Raw genomic sequence first — 17670 nt, 5'->3', positions numbered from 1 at the left:
TTTGTCCTCTTTTCCATGCAATTAGATGGGATATAGACACCTTTCTCTGTGGTTAGCGTTTTCACCAGAGTAACCAAGGGACATTTTACCTCTGGTATATGTAACTGACCATGACTAACTATTGCTGTTAGTCCTAAACACATCCTCATATTGCATCCACTCATCTGCTCAGTTACATGTTTCATTGATCTGCAACGCACAGCATGCATTATCTGTGCATGTGCATATATGTGCAATATTCTTTGATGTTACACAAACTTTGAATATTATGTTTGAGAATACATCAGTCTCTGACATCCCATTGGTTTGCCTGGCAATGGAACGTGGTGTAAGCCCATAACCAGACAAAATGGAGAAGTCCAACTGCATCCTGGGCTGCATCACCAGAGGAGTGACCAGCAGGTCAAGGGAGGTGATTGTGCCTCTCTATTCTGCCCTCGTCAGGCCCCACCTGGAGTGCTGTGTCCAGGTCTGGGGCCCTCGTCACAAGAAAGACGTAGGGCTTTTAGAATGAGTCCAGAAGAAGGCCACAAAGATGATCAGAGGGCTGGAGCACCTTTCCTATGAAGAAAGGCTGAGAGAGTTGGGAATGTTCAGCCTGGAGAAGAGGAGGCTCCAGAGGGACCTCATTGCAGCCTTTCAATACTTAAAGGGGTCTTATAAAAAAAAGTAGACATTAGGAGGAAATTCTTCACTCAGAGGGTGGTGAGGCACTGGAACAGGTTGCCAAAAGAAGTTGTAGGTGCCCCATCCCTGGATGTGTTCAAGGCCGGGCTGGATGGGGCCTTGGCCAACCTAATCTAGTGGGTGGCATCCCTGCCTATGACAGAGGGGTTGGAGTTAGATATCTTTAAAGTCCCTTCCAATGTGAGCCATTCTATGATTCTATGATAATATGATTCTATGATAATATGATTCTATGATTTTATTCAGAGATTTGTAGTTCTGATATAAATATTTTCATAAGAATGCTTATTCTCTATAAGGTATCCTAGTACCTTAACAGAACGTTCTGTTTTTAATAAATATGTTACTTTGGCAAAGGAATTGCTCCATTTACTCACTACCTCTAATGGTGACCCTTATATAACAAGAAATAAATATATTTCCCATATTTTTCTCCTGTGGATTTCTTGAAAGGTAATGAATGAATAATTAAAACTCCAGTTAAGATATCTTCCTTATGAGATCTACTTCGTTATTTCCAGCAATAGTAAACGTCTTTTTACGTATAGTTTGGCTCAAGTTTTTTCAGCCAGAGTGTCTGTGGATATCCTCTAAAAGATCTTCACCATGTATTGACTTCTATACTGAGAAGTTTAATAAAGCTAGTTACCTACAGGCACAAGGAGCAGATAAGAGTGTCTTGAGTAATACTTCCTTCTGCTTAGTACTACACAGGAGGTATCATTGCTCTTTGAAAAAGAAGAGTAAATACATAGAAATTATATTATTAGCTAATTAACAATCTAGCTAAATCTATGTAAACCAGTGAGATCTTTAAGAAATGTCTAATGAAAAAAAAAAAAAAGGATTTGATGAAAATATATATGTGGGAGATATAATAGTAAATGCTGTACAAGCCTTTCTCTTTTGCATTCTTAAACATATATTTATGTATAATAAACTGTAAACATTTTAGAAGGCTATGTCAACTGAGATAATTCATGACATTTAGTAAAAATACTTCTTTGATATATGAAAGTCAGGAAAGAGATGTGGATTTTCCTTCCCTAAGATTTGTCTACTCTACTGTATAAATTGTCCCACTATAAGATTGTCCTACTGTAAAATATAGAGAGGATCTACCAAAGACCTTTGCTAAGGAAAATAAACCATACCAGGTGTCACCCATCTATTTCAAACTGATATTATTACATTTGAATTAGTCCTGAAACGGGCCTTAACAAAAGTATAAATTTCCAAATGTATATACGTAACTTTTTATAACTGGCTGTATTTTAATATTAAAGGTTGATACATTCAAGATTAAGACAAAAAAATTAGGAAGCCTACATTCCATTGAAATTGGTCATGATGGAAAAGGATTTGGTAAGTATACTGCATGTGTTCAACAGGCTTGTTAAAATCTTCTGCTTGAATATCTGCCTGACATTTGGAAGGTCTTTGAAGTCATGCTATTGCTACAGCTAGCTAATACAAATCTGTATACAAATGAGGTCAGTTTGACTGCTCTTGCTTATACCACCCCTGTCTTTATCACATTTTCCTTGACTTTACCTTGACTTTTTTTTTTTTTTTGCTAGAAGAGAGGAAATATAGTTAGTATGTATCTCTGAAGGCTTTATTCTTCAATCATTGTTCAGCCAAAACTTTTATCAGATGTGTTGAACAACATAGGATTACCATGACACACATGGCTTTCCTTCGTGTGAAAGCTAAACTATAAGGAGAGCACTGGACTGCAGCAGATCTTGACCTGATTTTAAGTTAGGATGCAGCTACAGTATGAACCCAGACATGATGATAGAAACTGTTTCTAGGTACAGTGTATTACACATAATCTCTAATACCTGAATTTACCAAACTATAAGATAAGAGATTAGGGCATACAGCATTTGGAATTTACATTTACTGATGCTATGAAATTAAAACCTAGAAAGACAGAAAGATAGAAGATAGAAATATATAAAGAGAAATTGCAGGCAATGTACAGCTTGAATCACAAAGGTCTCATTGTTTAATAGAGTTAAATCCAGTTGGAGGCTGGTCACTAGTGGAGTCCCTCAGGGCTCAGTACTGGGGCCAGTTCTCTTTAATAACTTTATCGATGATCTGGATGAGGGGATCGAGTGCACCCTCAGTAACTTTGCAGACGACACCAAGTTAGGTGAGTGTGTCGATGTGCTTGAGGGCAGGAAGGCTCTGCAGGAGGATCTGGATAGGCTGGACCGATGGGCTGAGGCCATCTGTATGAAGTTCAACAAGGCCAAGTGCCGGGTCCTGCACCTGGGGTGCAACAACCCCAAGCAGCGCTACGGGCTGGGAGAGGAGTGGTTAGAAAGCTGCCTGGCAGAGAAGGACCTGGGAGTACTGGTTGATAGGCAGCTGAATATGAGCCAGCAGTGTGCTCAGGTGGCCAAGAAGGCCAAGAGCATCCTGCCTTGCATAAGAAGCAGTGTGGCCAGCAGGGCTAGGGAAGTGATTGTCCCCCTGTACTCGGCTTTGGTGAGGCCACACCTCGAGTACTGTGTTCAGTTTTGGGCCCCTCGCTACAAGAAGGACATGGAGGTGCTTGAGCGAGTCCAGAGAAGGGCAAAGAAGCTGGTGAGGGGTCTGGAGAACAAGTCTTACGAGGAGCGGTTGAGGGAGCTGGGATTGTTCAGTCTGGAGAAGAGGAGGCTCAGGGGCAACCTTATTGTACTCTACAGTTACCTTAAAGGAGGCTGTAGCGAGGTAGGGGTTGGTCTATTCTCCCACGTGCCTGGTGACAGGACGAGGGGGAATGGGGTAAAGTTGCGCCTGGGGAGGATTAGGTTGGATATTAGGAAGAACTTTACTGAAAGGGTTGTTAGGCATTGGAATGGGCTGCCCAGGGAAGTGGTTGAGTCGCCATCCCTGGAGGTCTTTAAAAGACGTTTAGATTTAGATCTTAGTGATATGGTTTAGTGGAGGACTTGTTAGTGTTAGGTCAGAGGTTAGACTCAGTGATCTTGGAGGTTTCTTCCAACCTAGATGATTCTGTGATTCTGTGATTCTGAGATAATCTAATCAGGTGAGTTTTACTAAACCACTCTGGTAAGTAAGAAATACACTTAGGTTTAGTAAAACCTTATTTATTAATAAGGCATCAAGAGTGTAGCATGCCTAGGATGAACCAAACAAAATACTGCAACTGGCAAATCTTTTTTAGGCAAAAGTTGAACAGGGGTTTTCTGACTACCTAGTCATATCATACATGTGATGGTACTGAAAACTACATATATATACACGTCTATAAATCCTCCTGCTGAATTTCATTTTATTAGTGTTAGCTACTGTACATGCACACAATTCAGCTTAACACCGGGGAATTCTACACCAGCAGACTTTTGGTGCTCTGAGAATTGCACAGAAGCCTGCAGGGGAAATACACATTAAACTTGTAATTTCTGGGTCCCAAACCATCAACAACATGATTATCTTTACTCTCCATGTTCTGATCAACATTGCATAGTGCCTTCCTAGCACAGCTGGTGTGTGTAGATCCATGTTAAATCCATGACTTTCTTCCTCTATTTTTTTCTCTGAAATTATCTCCAAATGTCTTTTGTCGTGTCAGTTGTAATCTGCACAAGTCTCCTCAAAGGTAACACCTCTTTGAAAAGTTTCATCTGTTTGCTAATCTTTCCTATCTGCCTCTAGATTTCTCCATACCTAGAGCATTCAGTGAGGTCTGCTGGAGTTATGTCAATAAAGGATAAAGCATTAGATTATAAACTTTTCAGGAGAGCAAACATAGCTTAATATTTGTTTATAAAGTGCTGTGCAAATTTGAGGGACTGTAAATTTTTATTGCTAATAATCATGACTCTGAATTACAGAGATTTCAGGAAAGGTCATATATTCCAAGTAGAGTCTACGATATATTAAAGCATTCAGAAAATTTCATTAAAGGAGTTCCAAAAGTACTTCACAATTTCAATAAACGACTCCTGCGGATTGAAGATGAAAAATGTAGACACCTTTATGGCCTAGTTATACTAGATAATTGTTTGAAAACATCCATGGAAGGGGAAAAACATTGCTATGCCTTTATGTTTTATCTACATTGGTACAGTTTGCAAAATATTTTATGTTATGTTTTTAGCCTACTTACAAATTATATGTATATATATATATTTAGCCTACATGATAGTTTCTCCAAATATTTGAAAACCAAAATCATTTGTTAGAATATAGTATTTTATCTCTAAGACATGCAAAGAATACCAAAAGGTTTTCAGCTGCTAGCAATATGATCCTAATTGGTTTTTAAATGTTGTCATTAAGTGTTTACATTGGCAAACACAACTAAAGACATCATCACAAACATTACATTTGTATATAATAAAGTTATATTTTAAAAACCTTCATAGTTTAATATTGTATAAAATAAAATACTATAGCATAAGAATGACGGTATTTTTCACACATCAAACTTGTTGAATATAGTAGAGTATTAAATATATTCTTAAAGCTAAAACAGATATTAATGTTGGCCCAAAATTGAGATGTTATTCTGAATCATTACTGACAGAGAAATGTGGATATGAACATCATTCGGGTTCATCAATTGGTTTATATAAGCATATATAAGTATATATAAGGTTTATATAAGTATAAATACATTAATTAGAAAGGAGTAATAGAGTTTTCCTATTCTTAGATGATCATTAAAATAATAAATCTACTAATATAGTCCATCTTTTTTTTTTTTTAGTTTGGTAGACACTGAAGATCAAAGCATATTGGGGTGTACTATGAGTGCATTTCAGACTGCAGAAAAGGGCAAAATGGGATTTCAAGAATATATTTGATATTACAATGCACTCTGTTTCATTTGCCTTATACCTGTTCCATTCAATGTGGAAATATAAGTTAAGCTGTAATAATTTTTTTCCTTTATATTTCCTGTCAAAAACATCAAAGACCTCCTCAAAAAACTGAAAGAAGTTGGTAATAATTTGAATTATCGACTTTTCAGTTTTATTATTGATATTGAGTCCATTTGAAAGTGCTGAACCACACAGGGTTTGGAAATGAAATCAGAAACATTCCTTATGCTTTATATGTGTTTTAGTTATATCAAATTTGTCTTTTCTTCTTCGTTCTACAGAAAGTGGCTGGTTTCTGGAAAAAGTAGAAATCACAGATGCATCTAGGAATTCAGTGTATTGCTTCAACTGTAACAGGTCAGTAGATCAATTCATTATTACTCTGTAGGTGCTGTTTTCTTCATAACAACAACTACTAGTGGTCTTTTTAGTCTCTCAGTTGTTTCTCTTCTGGTTTCCTAAAACAGTACGAATTTTGAAACCATGCTGTTTTTCTATCTGTCCATCCCTGGTAACTTTTGAACCTTTTGACCATTTTCCATCTAATTTGCCAGAAGAATATTTAGAGGAAGACATTGTATTTTTCCATGGTATTAAAACTGGATGGCTGTAGAAGAGACAGACGTATTTGAGTGCCTTTGCTGAGAGAAGATAGTAGTATGCCATTTTCATGAAGTAGAAGCTGTCTGGTGAACCATTGCACAAGTATTAGCACATATGTAGCTCTGACTAGCATATCATATGTACACAGACATGAGAGGGAATTAGAAATAAGGGATGGTGGGTGGATAGTAGGATATGGCAGTATAGATACAATTCTGGAGAAAAAAGGTTTTTTTTTTGTTTTTAAAATAGAAACATTAAAATCCTTCTGTTTCAATGTCTACCTAGTATCGGTCTAAGATATGTTCAGCTGAATGTAATAAAGTTAACAGAATTTTTTTTACAATGACACGTAAGAGGTAAATTTAGAAATTTATTCAGATAAAGGGGTTTTAGGGTAAACAGGTTCTAATGTACAAAGGGAAGATCCACTTCAGTCTGTGTCAAACTGAAACAATACACTTTCAGAAGTTGCAGATTAAACTGAATGGTATATTTGGGGTGACCATCCATTACAGCATACAGTTTGCAGCTTAATACATTTCAGAGTAAACAACAGAAGCAAATACATTCTTGTCTTTCTAAGTGTAAAATAAAATTTTAATGCATCTGGAGAGCAGAGAAGTATGACACCTTACAAGTTTTCAATATCTAGGAAGAGGGATGTTGCCTGGTGATCTGAAAACATAAATGGTAGCCAAGAATATTTAATTTAATTCTTCAGAATGTTTCTGTAAACTTGACAATTCATCAAAGCCAAATCTCAAACCTGCAACCAAAAGAAAAAGCATCTATTTTTTTAAATTTTATTTTTTATTCCTGGATAATCGGTTAGACTCTACAATCTAAGTCATGAGAGTGCAGAACTGTTAGCAGCCTCAACAGAAGCTTCAAGCCCTCAGTGCCTGACAATCCTGGTCTGCAGCTTGCAGGGGCCAGCTCTACAAAACATGATTAATGTCACGCAATATCTCAGAATATATCTCTACACAGCACTGCACTAAAGTCTTCATGTAGGTTCCATAAAACTTCCTCCAAACACATGTTCTAATCTTCTAGATACCTAAATTTAAGTTAATGGGCATGAGCGAAATTTCTTAGATCACAATATCACTTAGTTGTGCAACACAATCCATGAGAGGATTTTTAACTGATGTCATAGAATCACTGAGTGGTTGGAAGGGACCTCTGGAGGTCATCTTGGTCAACCAGTGCTGAGTGGAGGTGAAGGATCACCTCCCTTGACCTGCTAGCAACACTTAGCCTAATGCAGCCCAGGATACCATTAGTGACCTTTGCTGCAAGGACACATCGCTTGCTCACATTCAGTTTGGTGTCCACCAGGACCCCCTGTCATCGTGGCGCCCCAGAGTATTGACTGACACAGAAGCTATGGGGCACTCCTGAGATACAGGAAACTATAAGTACATGTCCTTTTTCCAGCTTGCACAAAATGCTTATGTCATATCCTACTGGGTAAATAGTGAATGTGTTTATTCTCTCTCCTCCCGCACCCACCCCACCAAAACAAACAAACGAAGATTCCTCTCATATCCTCTGATACAAATGTTGTCTCTATAAGACATTCATCACTGAGAAACGTGAAAGGAGCTCTGCCTCCTTTACTAACTTGGCATTTTATCTGGCAAGACTAGTTATGTTGCAGCCTGGAACTGTTTGGCTTCAGATGTATCTCCCAGCTGTTCAACAGTGCAATTTCAGATGTGAACTACGTTAATGCTATACCAGCTGGGAATTCCTCCCATACTCGTTACTAAGTAGAAATGACATCAGCTAGTCTGGAATAAGCCTTGCAGAAGCATTAAAAGGAGCAGAAGCTTTGGAAAATCTCTTTGGAAGTGAATGCCATTGCCTCCATGGTTCCAGTTAACCAGTCTATCTGAGTTTTAGATTCAGGCGGGTTTCTGGTATAGTCGATGGTAAAACCCCTGTAGGATCTTATGGGGCATGGTTAAGGCCCACCAGTATTTTGTAAGCCAAGGAGATATGAGAAATAAACAGTTCCTGGTATGGAATAAATGGACAATAGCTTACTATCACAGAACACACTTTCTTACTCTAAAATATCCTGATTTTTGCCACTCAATGAAACAATCTGCTCATCACCTGTTGTTATGCAATCTACACATAAGATGTATGTATATTTAATATAGTTATACAGTTACTTTAAAATTATGCATATATGGATACTGAAAGAAACACCACTCCTCAGATTGGTTACTCCTACTGTATAAGACAATGTTGAAACTCTCTTAGAAATAAAAAGGTGCAGAAGCAAGCCCTTTGTCTGTTTGTTAAGTTTTATATATAGAAATATAGAATTAGTTAGATTGTAAAAGACCGCTAAGATCATCAAGCCCAACCATTAACCTAGCACTGCCAAGTCTACCACTAAACCACATCCCTAAAAGGCATCCACACGTCTTCTGAATATACTGTATCTTTGAACATGTTCTATGCTTTTCTCTTTAGGTGGCTTGCTGAGGATGGAAGTGAAGGCAGCACTGTGGTGCAACTTTATCCATAGCTCCTTGTCTTCTGATTCTTTCTGAGTGTACTGCTTATCTAAATTCCTGATTATTTGATTTACTTGTATTTTATAATTCTGAAGGTATTGTAATTACTGTGAAGGAATGTCAAAACAATGCATTAAAAACATCACAGTAAATTAAACATGTCTAATGTGAACACTGCATTCCAATCCTGTTAGAGCTGCTCAAAAATTTTTCATGACTGAAATTTAGAAAACATAAATTGAGATCTGTAACATGGCACTGTGGACTTGAGCTGAGCATTCATGATGGTAGACATATGTAGTAACGTTTAAACATTTTGATTTCAGTAATAATTTGTGAATAATTTCAATTTAGCTTGGGTCAAATCTGTCAATAGTTATTAAATTGATAAATTGTTTCAATTTCAACATTTATTAAAATTTATATTTCCTCAGAATCATTTTCCAAACAAACCGCACAACTCTTTAGACTTAGCATGTATTACTTCCTTTTCCTACAAGATACCATGTATGTAACAGTCAGGAATAAAGAACGTGTTATTCAGGAGTTCACTCTGTGTTAGTAAGTTTCCCACTGACATTTGATTGCAAAATCTTGTGGCTGAGCCAGAACCTCAGCTAAGAACTTTTAAGAGAGACTTTTCATCATCTGTTATCACTACCATTGCAATAGCTTGCCGGGTAACTTAAGCAACTCTCTGTTCAGCTTGCTGATTTTTACAGTACTCATTCTTACGCATCCATCTGCCTCTCTAAATCTATATGTGTGAATGCCTTTACTTCAAAAAATACCAGTTATTTATGAAAATGCACAATAAATAGAAAAATATTTAGCTATAAATGCACGAATGTCTAATAAGTAGATCAATGTTTGTTTTGGTAAACTTTCATATTGCCAGAGTTGACTGAGTTGACTGAGGAAGAGTTTAGGATACAGATGAGTCTGAAATGAAATCATGAGTTACACACCACTCGAAGTTTCATGTATGTAATCAGAATACATATACTGTATATTAGTTACATAAGGCATCTCTCTGCTTAATCAAAGACCCCACCCTTAGTACCTCCAAAATTTAAAATCTGTATGAAGATCTGAATTTTAGACATGTTTCACCTTTAAGGCATACCACGCTTTGTAGCAGCAATGTGCTTCCTATAATTATAAGAATTAAATAAATTTCTAATCTATGAAATGTTGTCTGGCTTTTTAGTATGTTTAATGTTTATTTACTCACATTATTATTTGAAATGAAGAATGTTGGCCAGTATCTGCATGGGTGATGAGATTTCAGTTGTTACTTTGACTCAGAAAATAATAAATATAACAGGTCTTGGTAGGTACTTTTATTTTTATCTACCTTATACGTCATCAAAGGAAGAGCTGGTGAAGTGTGGATGTGATCTGAGTGAGCAAAGGAACAGAGTAAATTTCTTCTGAAAGTGCTCTTTTTGCTTACACTGCTACCATGCGCACTGGAATGGATTTAAAATTGTATCCCTAGAGTGCACAGTTCACTTACTTAGTATCAGTATTCATTACACTGAATCACTTCGTTGTGATCTATTATGTGATTTGTTTCATTATTATGTCTTTCATTAATAGTTTGTAATACTAGCTCTCTTTGATGCCATCTCTGATTTATCAAGTGTAAATAATGCCTTCCTAATCTGTTTTTCATTACTAGCAGTGAATACCCTCTTTCAGCAGCTGGCATCCTTATTTGAAAATTATTTCCTCTACTTATACAGTGTACAAATCAGATGTTGGATTCACTTACCTGGATCCAGAGTCATGTAAACACCTCCACCCTTTTACATCCAGAACACCACCACAGAAGAGGGTTTCATTTCAAGTGCATCACGGGTGCTTGCAGCACATATTGCTAGGGGATTACACTTTGATAAGAAAGCTTGAAATACCATAACGTCCTTATCAGGTCTTGCTTCAAAGACATGCCGGTTAGCATATTTAGCTTGTGACGAGAGCTAAACTCTAACCTTGCCTCTTCCACATGGTATACAGTGATGCCTGTTGTGTTTGGCACGCAAGTCACTTAATCTGTGTCCCCTGCAAGTGGATAGGGACAAAAGAGCTGGCCAGAGAAATACTGCAGAGGTGCCAGCTCATGTGCACTCTGTTGTTGCTGCACAGACTAGGAGCCTTGCTTTTCTGCTGCCAGCAGCCCACCCTGTACATAGAGACCCAGAGCATATATGACATCCGTGGTGCCTCCACAGGGAACAGGGGTGTAGCACAGAAATGAGACTGCCTGGGTCAGCAAGAGACCCAAGCATTTGGCATCCTTGGGAGCCACGGAAGGAGCAGGTAACTCGACCAGTTGGAAGAGGCAAGGCTGTAGTGAAGAGAAGGGTTTGACTTTTGCTGCCTCTCCCTGCCTCTCCCTGCTGCCTCTCCCTGCTGCCTCCTGTCATTACAGATGACAGGGCACTGGCTAGAGGATTTTGTTATTCTTATTATTGCTATTATTATAGTGAAGCAATAACAGTTCATTTTACAGAGAAAGCCTCAAGCTCGAGCTGAGTGCTAAAATACAGACTCTAGAAACATAGCATAGACTCTTAAACATAACAAAGTCTGATGGCAACCATTCAACTCCAGTATTAGTTAACTGTATCTTTTTTCCATATCTAGTTCTTCTGATGTGCTTTTATAGATATATGTTAAGTTGATCTAGCTGACGTATTTCTGTCCATTCAAGCCCTATGAGTATCTCAGTCTCTTCTGTTAATGATGTTAAGGATTTCAAAAAATATAGCCATGTTCTGACTGACTCATTGGACCATTTAATCTCTGAGCAATTCCAAGTACTGCCTAGCTGAAACTCGTCATACTAAAGAAAGCATTCCCTCCCCCTAAGTATATATGAGCAGTTGTATTAGATCTATCCATTTTGTAGCTTGTCAGTTGTGGAAATGGAATCAGAATAAGAAAAAAGGATGTTCCAAGTGCTCCTTTGAGTTCCTTTAGAAGTCTTGGATGAATACCATCTAGTCCAGGGGGTTGTTAGTGTTAGTATTTATAGAAGTGCTTGCAAATGTAAGCATCCTTTGCTAACACATCAATTTAAAATGTTCCTTTGGACTACTTCCCCATAAAGAAAAGCAGCAGTCTCAAAAAGTCAGCGAACTCCTCTGTACTGACCAGTGCTAAGAAGCATCAGAACTTTCTGTGCTGTGCCTGAATCTTTATTTTACAACTCTTTTGCTTGGCATGAATTCACTTTCATAGAATCATAGAATGGTAGAATGGTTTGTGTTAGAAGGGACCTCAAAGATCATCAAATTCCAATTCCCCTGCCATGGGCAGAGATACCTCCCACCAGACCAGGTTGCTCAAAGCCCCAGTTTTAAACAGGTGAAGCAAAAAAATGGGAAAGAAAATGGGACTTATTACCGTCTTTTTCAAACTTTTGAAAATTCTTAATTGTGTATTAAATGTAGTCTCATACATAGGACATGTTAATATTCCCTTGAGCATTCCATAAATGCTTTTTCCATTTATTATAAAGTGTGATTTACTTGCTTGCTTCTTGGGTTCTGCACGCAGAATGGCAGTGAAAGTGTTGTACGCCTTGTACAAAGCTTGGCTGTAAGCTCACTTCCTGTGATGTCTTCCCATATGTCTGTCTTCTGCTATCGCTCATTATATATTTATGTCTATATTTGATTATGCTTTTAAATACATAGTATGAAGTAACATGAAAGGTAACTGACATCCCATTTCTAATTAATAAATGTAAATTTAAGAAGTCTTGAGTTGAATCTTTCAAAATGTCTAAGGAGCCATTTCTTCTTTCATATATAACATTAAAGTCAGTATGGTGTCATCAAAGCAGTGATGCTCTCAATCATTCTGGCCCCATAAACTTGGACTTGTTGTTTTGAGTAAGCAGTGGAATGTATTGACATATATTTAATGCCTAGACATTCTGGAAATAAATATAACACAAGAAACTACAGCCCCCAATTCACCATGAAATTTAAGTATACACCTAAAACAAAAGTATATGCCTAAATCATAAGTATATAAACTATCCCACTAAGCTTGATGTATAGTCTAGTTAAAGTCTGGTGTGCACCTAAGAGCCCTGCTACATTGAATCTCCTCCTTTGCAGATCTTCTGAGGTAGGTGCATATGGGTTGGATTTTCATGACCGACATGTTACAAAGAAGAGATCTATGTGTAAGAAATACATCTAGAGGTATATTACAAAACTAAGTAATTTCTGAAACCAGTGAAGATTTCAGAGTATTTTTTGTAATTGAAAAATTGAACTAATATATTAAAATACTTGATTCACCCTTCTCAATTTTAAAGACAATTTTATAGTTCAAGAACATTTTTGTGTGAATCTACCTGTAGACCTATAAATAAAGTAATTTCAAGCTAAAGCAAGCAAGCAATAATTGTTAATACTCAGTGTTTTTTAATAGAAATTTAATATTGATTTTCTAAATAATTTACCAAATTACCAATGTATTTCTGATTTGAGTTTTTGTTAATTTAATGAAATACTAGTTTTATTGAAAGGAAATGCCTTCTCCCTTTCCAGTGAAGTATCTATGTTATCAGAACATACAATGGCCTGTACCCCTTGTGAATGAGGCTATTTGGGCAAAAAGGCAATTAAATAATTTAGTGTGTAAATATTAAAGTTATATTCTATATCACAACTTCTACTGGCATTTGTGTAACCTAAACACAAATCTGGTGAAAGCATCTGAAACTTGCGAACATTTTGTAAAGTAATTTTCATTTGCCGATTCTAAAGTAATTGAGTTGCATGTTTGTAAGCACGTGTGCCTGAGAAGCTCTGCTTTCATATGGAATACTGCTTAAAGTCAAAAGTATGGAAGACACACTACTGAGGCTATGTCAGAGTGAATGAATAAAGAAAATGGATGTTCATCAGATTCTCTGTCAGATCACTCCAGCTTTACATCATGCACAACAAGAAACAGTGCGGGAAAAGGCATGTAAAACAGGTATAGGAAGGTAGTTAGAAAAGAAGGAGGAATGAAGGAAGGAGGAGAGGGAGCAAATTTGCTAGCAGAATCACAAGATCTTCTGGAAGAAGTCACTGAAGAGCTCCTTATGACTTGGGACTTCATTTCTTTCTGAGGGAACCTTCTTGGGAGCACTGCTCAGCAGGAGGAACCAAGCCCTGCCAGAACAGCAGTGTTTTGCACATCAACTTCATGACACAGAACTGCCAGAACTGGTCTCCAAAAGACTGAGTCTGGTAAGAAATTGTTGTGGTTTAACCCGGCTGGCAGCTAAACACCACACAGCCGTTCGCTCACCCTCCCCCCTCCCTCTCTGGGATGGGGGAGAGAAACGGGAAAGTGAAGCCTGTGAGTTGAGATAAAGACAGTTTATTAAGACAGGAAAATAATAATAACAATAATAATAATAATAGTGATAATGGTAATAGTATTAACAATAATAATGTGTAAGAAACAAGTGATGCACAATGCAATTGCTCACCACCCGCTGACCGATGCCCAGCCTATTCCCGAGCAGCCGGCCCCCCCACCCCGGCCAGCCACCCCTATATATTGTTTAGCATGACGTCAGATGGTATGGAATACCCCTTTGGCCAGTTTGGGTCAGCTGTCCTGGGTCTGTCCCCTCCCAGCTCCTGCTGCACCCCCAGCCTGCTCGCTGGCAGGACAGAGCAAGAAGCCGAAAAGTCCTTGGCCTGGTGTAAACACTGCTCTGCAACAATTAAAACATCAGCATGTTATCAGCGCTCTTCTCATCCTAATCCAAAACATAGCACCCTACCAGCTACTATGAGCTACTTAACTCTGTCCTAACTGGAACCAGGACAGATATCCACCCCTTATTCCATACCATTTATGTCATGCTCAGGTTACACTCTGTCCAATACATTCTAATTAATCACCATTTTCATCTATGATATATAGCAATCATGGTAGTGATGACATACATTATTATATAATAATTAACATACTACAATTCAACTCATGGGCTATTCTCACCCAGTATTAAATCCCCTTGAGGTACACACCGGACCTCCCCATTCTTTTGCATTACCCACCAAGTGCATCCAGGTCCCTGAGCAAAAGCAATTCCACGAATGGGTTTGCCTTTTCCTGAGGCAGGAGTAGCCCAGACTGTTTTACCCAGCATGTTTCTTACGTGCACTACAGGAACTTTATCCCCTTCTACAGTGCGTAACAGGTTTGATTGGGCAGGTCCAGCTCGGTTGGCAGATCCCCTGGTATTGACTAACCAGGTGGCCTTTGCCAAATGTGTATCCCAATTTTTGAATGTCCCAGCACCCATTGCTTTCAGTGTAGTCTTCAACAGTCCATTGTATCGTTCAACTTTTCCAGAGGCTGGTGCATGATAGGGGATGTGATACACCCACTCAATACCATGTTCTTTGGCCCAAGTGTCTATAAGGTTGTTTCGGAAATGAGTCCCGTTGTCTGACTCAATTCTCTCTGGGGTGCCATGTCGCCATAAGACTTGCTTTTCAAGGCCCAGGATAGTGTTCCGGGCGGTGGCATGGGGCACAGGATATGTTTCCAGCCATCCGGTGGTTGCTTCCACCATTGTAAGTACGTGGCGCTTGCCGTTGCGGGTTTGAGGGAGTGTGATGTAATCAATCTGCCAGGCCTCTCCATATTTATATTTCAGCCATCGTCCTCCATACCAAAGAGGTTTTGACCGTTTGGCTTGCTTGATTGCAGCACATGTTTCACAGTCATGAATAACCTGTGCTATAGTGTCCATGGTCAGGTCCACCCCTCGATCACGAGCCCATCTGTAGGTTGCATCTCTACCTTGATGGCCTGAGGTGTCATGGGCCCATCGGGCTATAAATAATTCACCTTTATGTTGCCAGTCCAGGTCCACCTGAGCCACTTCAATCTTAGCAGCCTGATCCACCTGCTGGTTGTTTTGGTGTTCTTCAGTAGCCCGATTCTTGGGCACATGAGCATCTACATGGCGTACCTTTACAACCAGGTTCTCTACCCGGGCAGCAATATCTTGCCACAATGCCGCAGCCCAGATGGGCTTGCCCCTGCGCTGCCAGTTGTTCTGCTTCCATTGCTGTAACCACCCCCAAAGGGCATTTGCTACCATCCATGAATCAGTATAGAGATAGAGAACTGGCCACTTTTCTCGTTCAGCAATATCTAAAGCCAGCTGAATGGCTTTTACTTCTGCAAACTGACTCGATTCACCTTCTCCCTCAGCAGCTTCTGCAACTCGTCGTGTAGGACTCCATACAGCAGCTTTCCATCTCCGATGCTTTCCCACAATACGACAGGACCCGTCAGTGAACAAGGCATATTTCTTCTCATTTTCCGGTAGCTTGTTGTACAGGGGGGCTTCTTCAGCACGAACCACCTCCTCCTCTGGTGATATCCCAAAGTATTTGCCTTCTGGCCAGTCCATAATCACCTCCAAGATTCCTGGGCGACTGGGGTTTCCTATTCGAGCCCGCTGAGTAATCAGTGCAACCCACTTGCTCCATGTAGCATCAGTTGCATGATGCGTAGAGGGGACCCTTCCTTTGAACATCCAGCCTAGTACCGGCAGTCGGGGTGCCAGGAGGAGCTGCGCTTCAGTACCGACCACTTCCGAAGCAGATCGAACTCCTTCATATGCTGCCAATATCTCCTTTTCAGTTGGAGTATAGCGGGCTTCAGATCCTCTGTATCCCCGACTCCAAAACCCCAGGGGTCGACCTCGAGTTTCCCCAGGTTCTTTCTGCCAGAGGCTCCAGGTGGGACCATTCTCCCCGGCTGCGGTGTAGAGCACATTCTTTACATCTGGTCCTGTTCGGACTGGCCCGAGGGCTACTGCATGAACTATTTCCTGCTTAATTTGTTCAAAGGCTTGTCGTTGCTCAGGGCCCCATTCAAAAGCATTCTTCTTACGGGTTACTTGGTAGAGCGGGTTTACAATCAGACTGTAATTTGGAATATGCATTCTCCAAAACCCCACGACACCTAGGAAAGTTTGTGTTTCTTTTTTGCTAGTTGGTGGAGACATAGCTGTTATCTTGTTGATCACATCCATTGGGATTTGACGACGTCCATCTTGCCATTTAATTCCTAAAAACTGGATCTCTCGTGCAGGTCCTTTAACTTTATTCTGTTTTATGGCAAAACCAGCCTTCAGAAGGATTTGGACTATTTTCTTCCCTTTCTCGAAAACTTCTTCTGCAGTGTCACCCCACACAATGATGTCATCGATGTACTGCAGGTGTTCAGGAGCTTCCCCCTGCTCCAGCGCAGACTGGATCAGTCCATGGCAAATGGTAGGGCTGTGTTTCCACCCCTGGGGCAGCCGATTCCAAGTATATTGGACTCCCCTCCAAGTGAAAGCAAACTGTGGCCTGCACTGTGCTGCTAGAGGGATGGAGAAAAATGCATTAGCGATATCAATTGTGGCATACCACTTGGCTGCCTTTGATTCCAGTTCATACTGGAGTTCTAGCATGTCCGGCACTGCAGCACTCAGTGGTGGCGTGACTTCGTTCAGGCCACGATAGTCCACTGTTAGTCTCCACTCACCATTAGACTTTCGCACTGGCCATATGGGACTATTAAAAGGTGAATGAGTCTTGCTGATCACTCCTTGGCTCTCCAGTTGACGAATTAGCTTATGGATGGGACTCAGGGAGTCTCGGTTGGTGCGATATTGCCGCCGGTGCACCGTTGTGGTAGCGATCGGCACTTGCTGTTCTTCAACCCTCAGCAACCCCACAACAGAAGGGTCCTCTGAGAGACCAGGCAAGGTAGACAACTGTTTAATGTCCTCTGTCTCCAAAGCAGCTATGCCAAAAGCCCAGCGGAACCCTTTTGGGTCCTTGAAATATCCTCTTCTAAGATAGTCTATGCCAAGGATGCACGGAGCATCTGGGCCAGTCACAATACGGTGCTTTTGCCACTCATTACCGGTTAGACTCACTTCAGCCTCCAATACA

General features: G+C 39.7%; 1 protein-coding gene across 5 annotated transcripts in view; it reads left to right on the top strand.

Annotated features, from left to right (window-relative positions):
• RP1 (RP1 axonemal microtubule associated) overlaps nt 1-9869 on the top strand; it is a 217428-nt gene extending 207559 nt beyond the window's left edge. For all 5 annotated transcript variants that reach the window (XM_083823906.1, XM_083823902.1, XM_083823904.1 and 2 more), the window contains 3 exons: nt 1974-2052; nt 5819-5894; nt 8634-9869. In XM_083823906.1, coding sequence (XP_083680032.1) covers nt 1974-2052; nt 5819-5894; nt 8634-8688 — 210 coding nt within the window. In that variant the 3' untranslated portion in view covers nt 8689-9869. The remainder of the gene's footprint in view (nt 1-1973; nt 2053-5818; nt 5895-8633) is intronic.
• The last annotated feature ends 7801 nt before the right edge of the window (nt 9870-17670 follow it).

Source organism: Anser anser, assembly GCF_964211835.1.
Source record: "Anser anser genome assembly, chromosome: 2".
NCBI classification, from domain to species: Eukaryota; Metazoa; Chordata; class Aves; order Anseriformes; family Anatidae; genus Anser; species Anser anser.
Note: the sequence above shows the minus strand (reverse complement) of the source record. Positions and strands in the feature narration are given on the sequence as shown.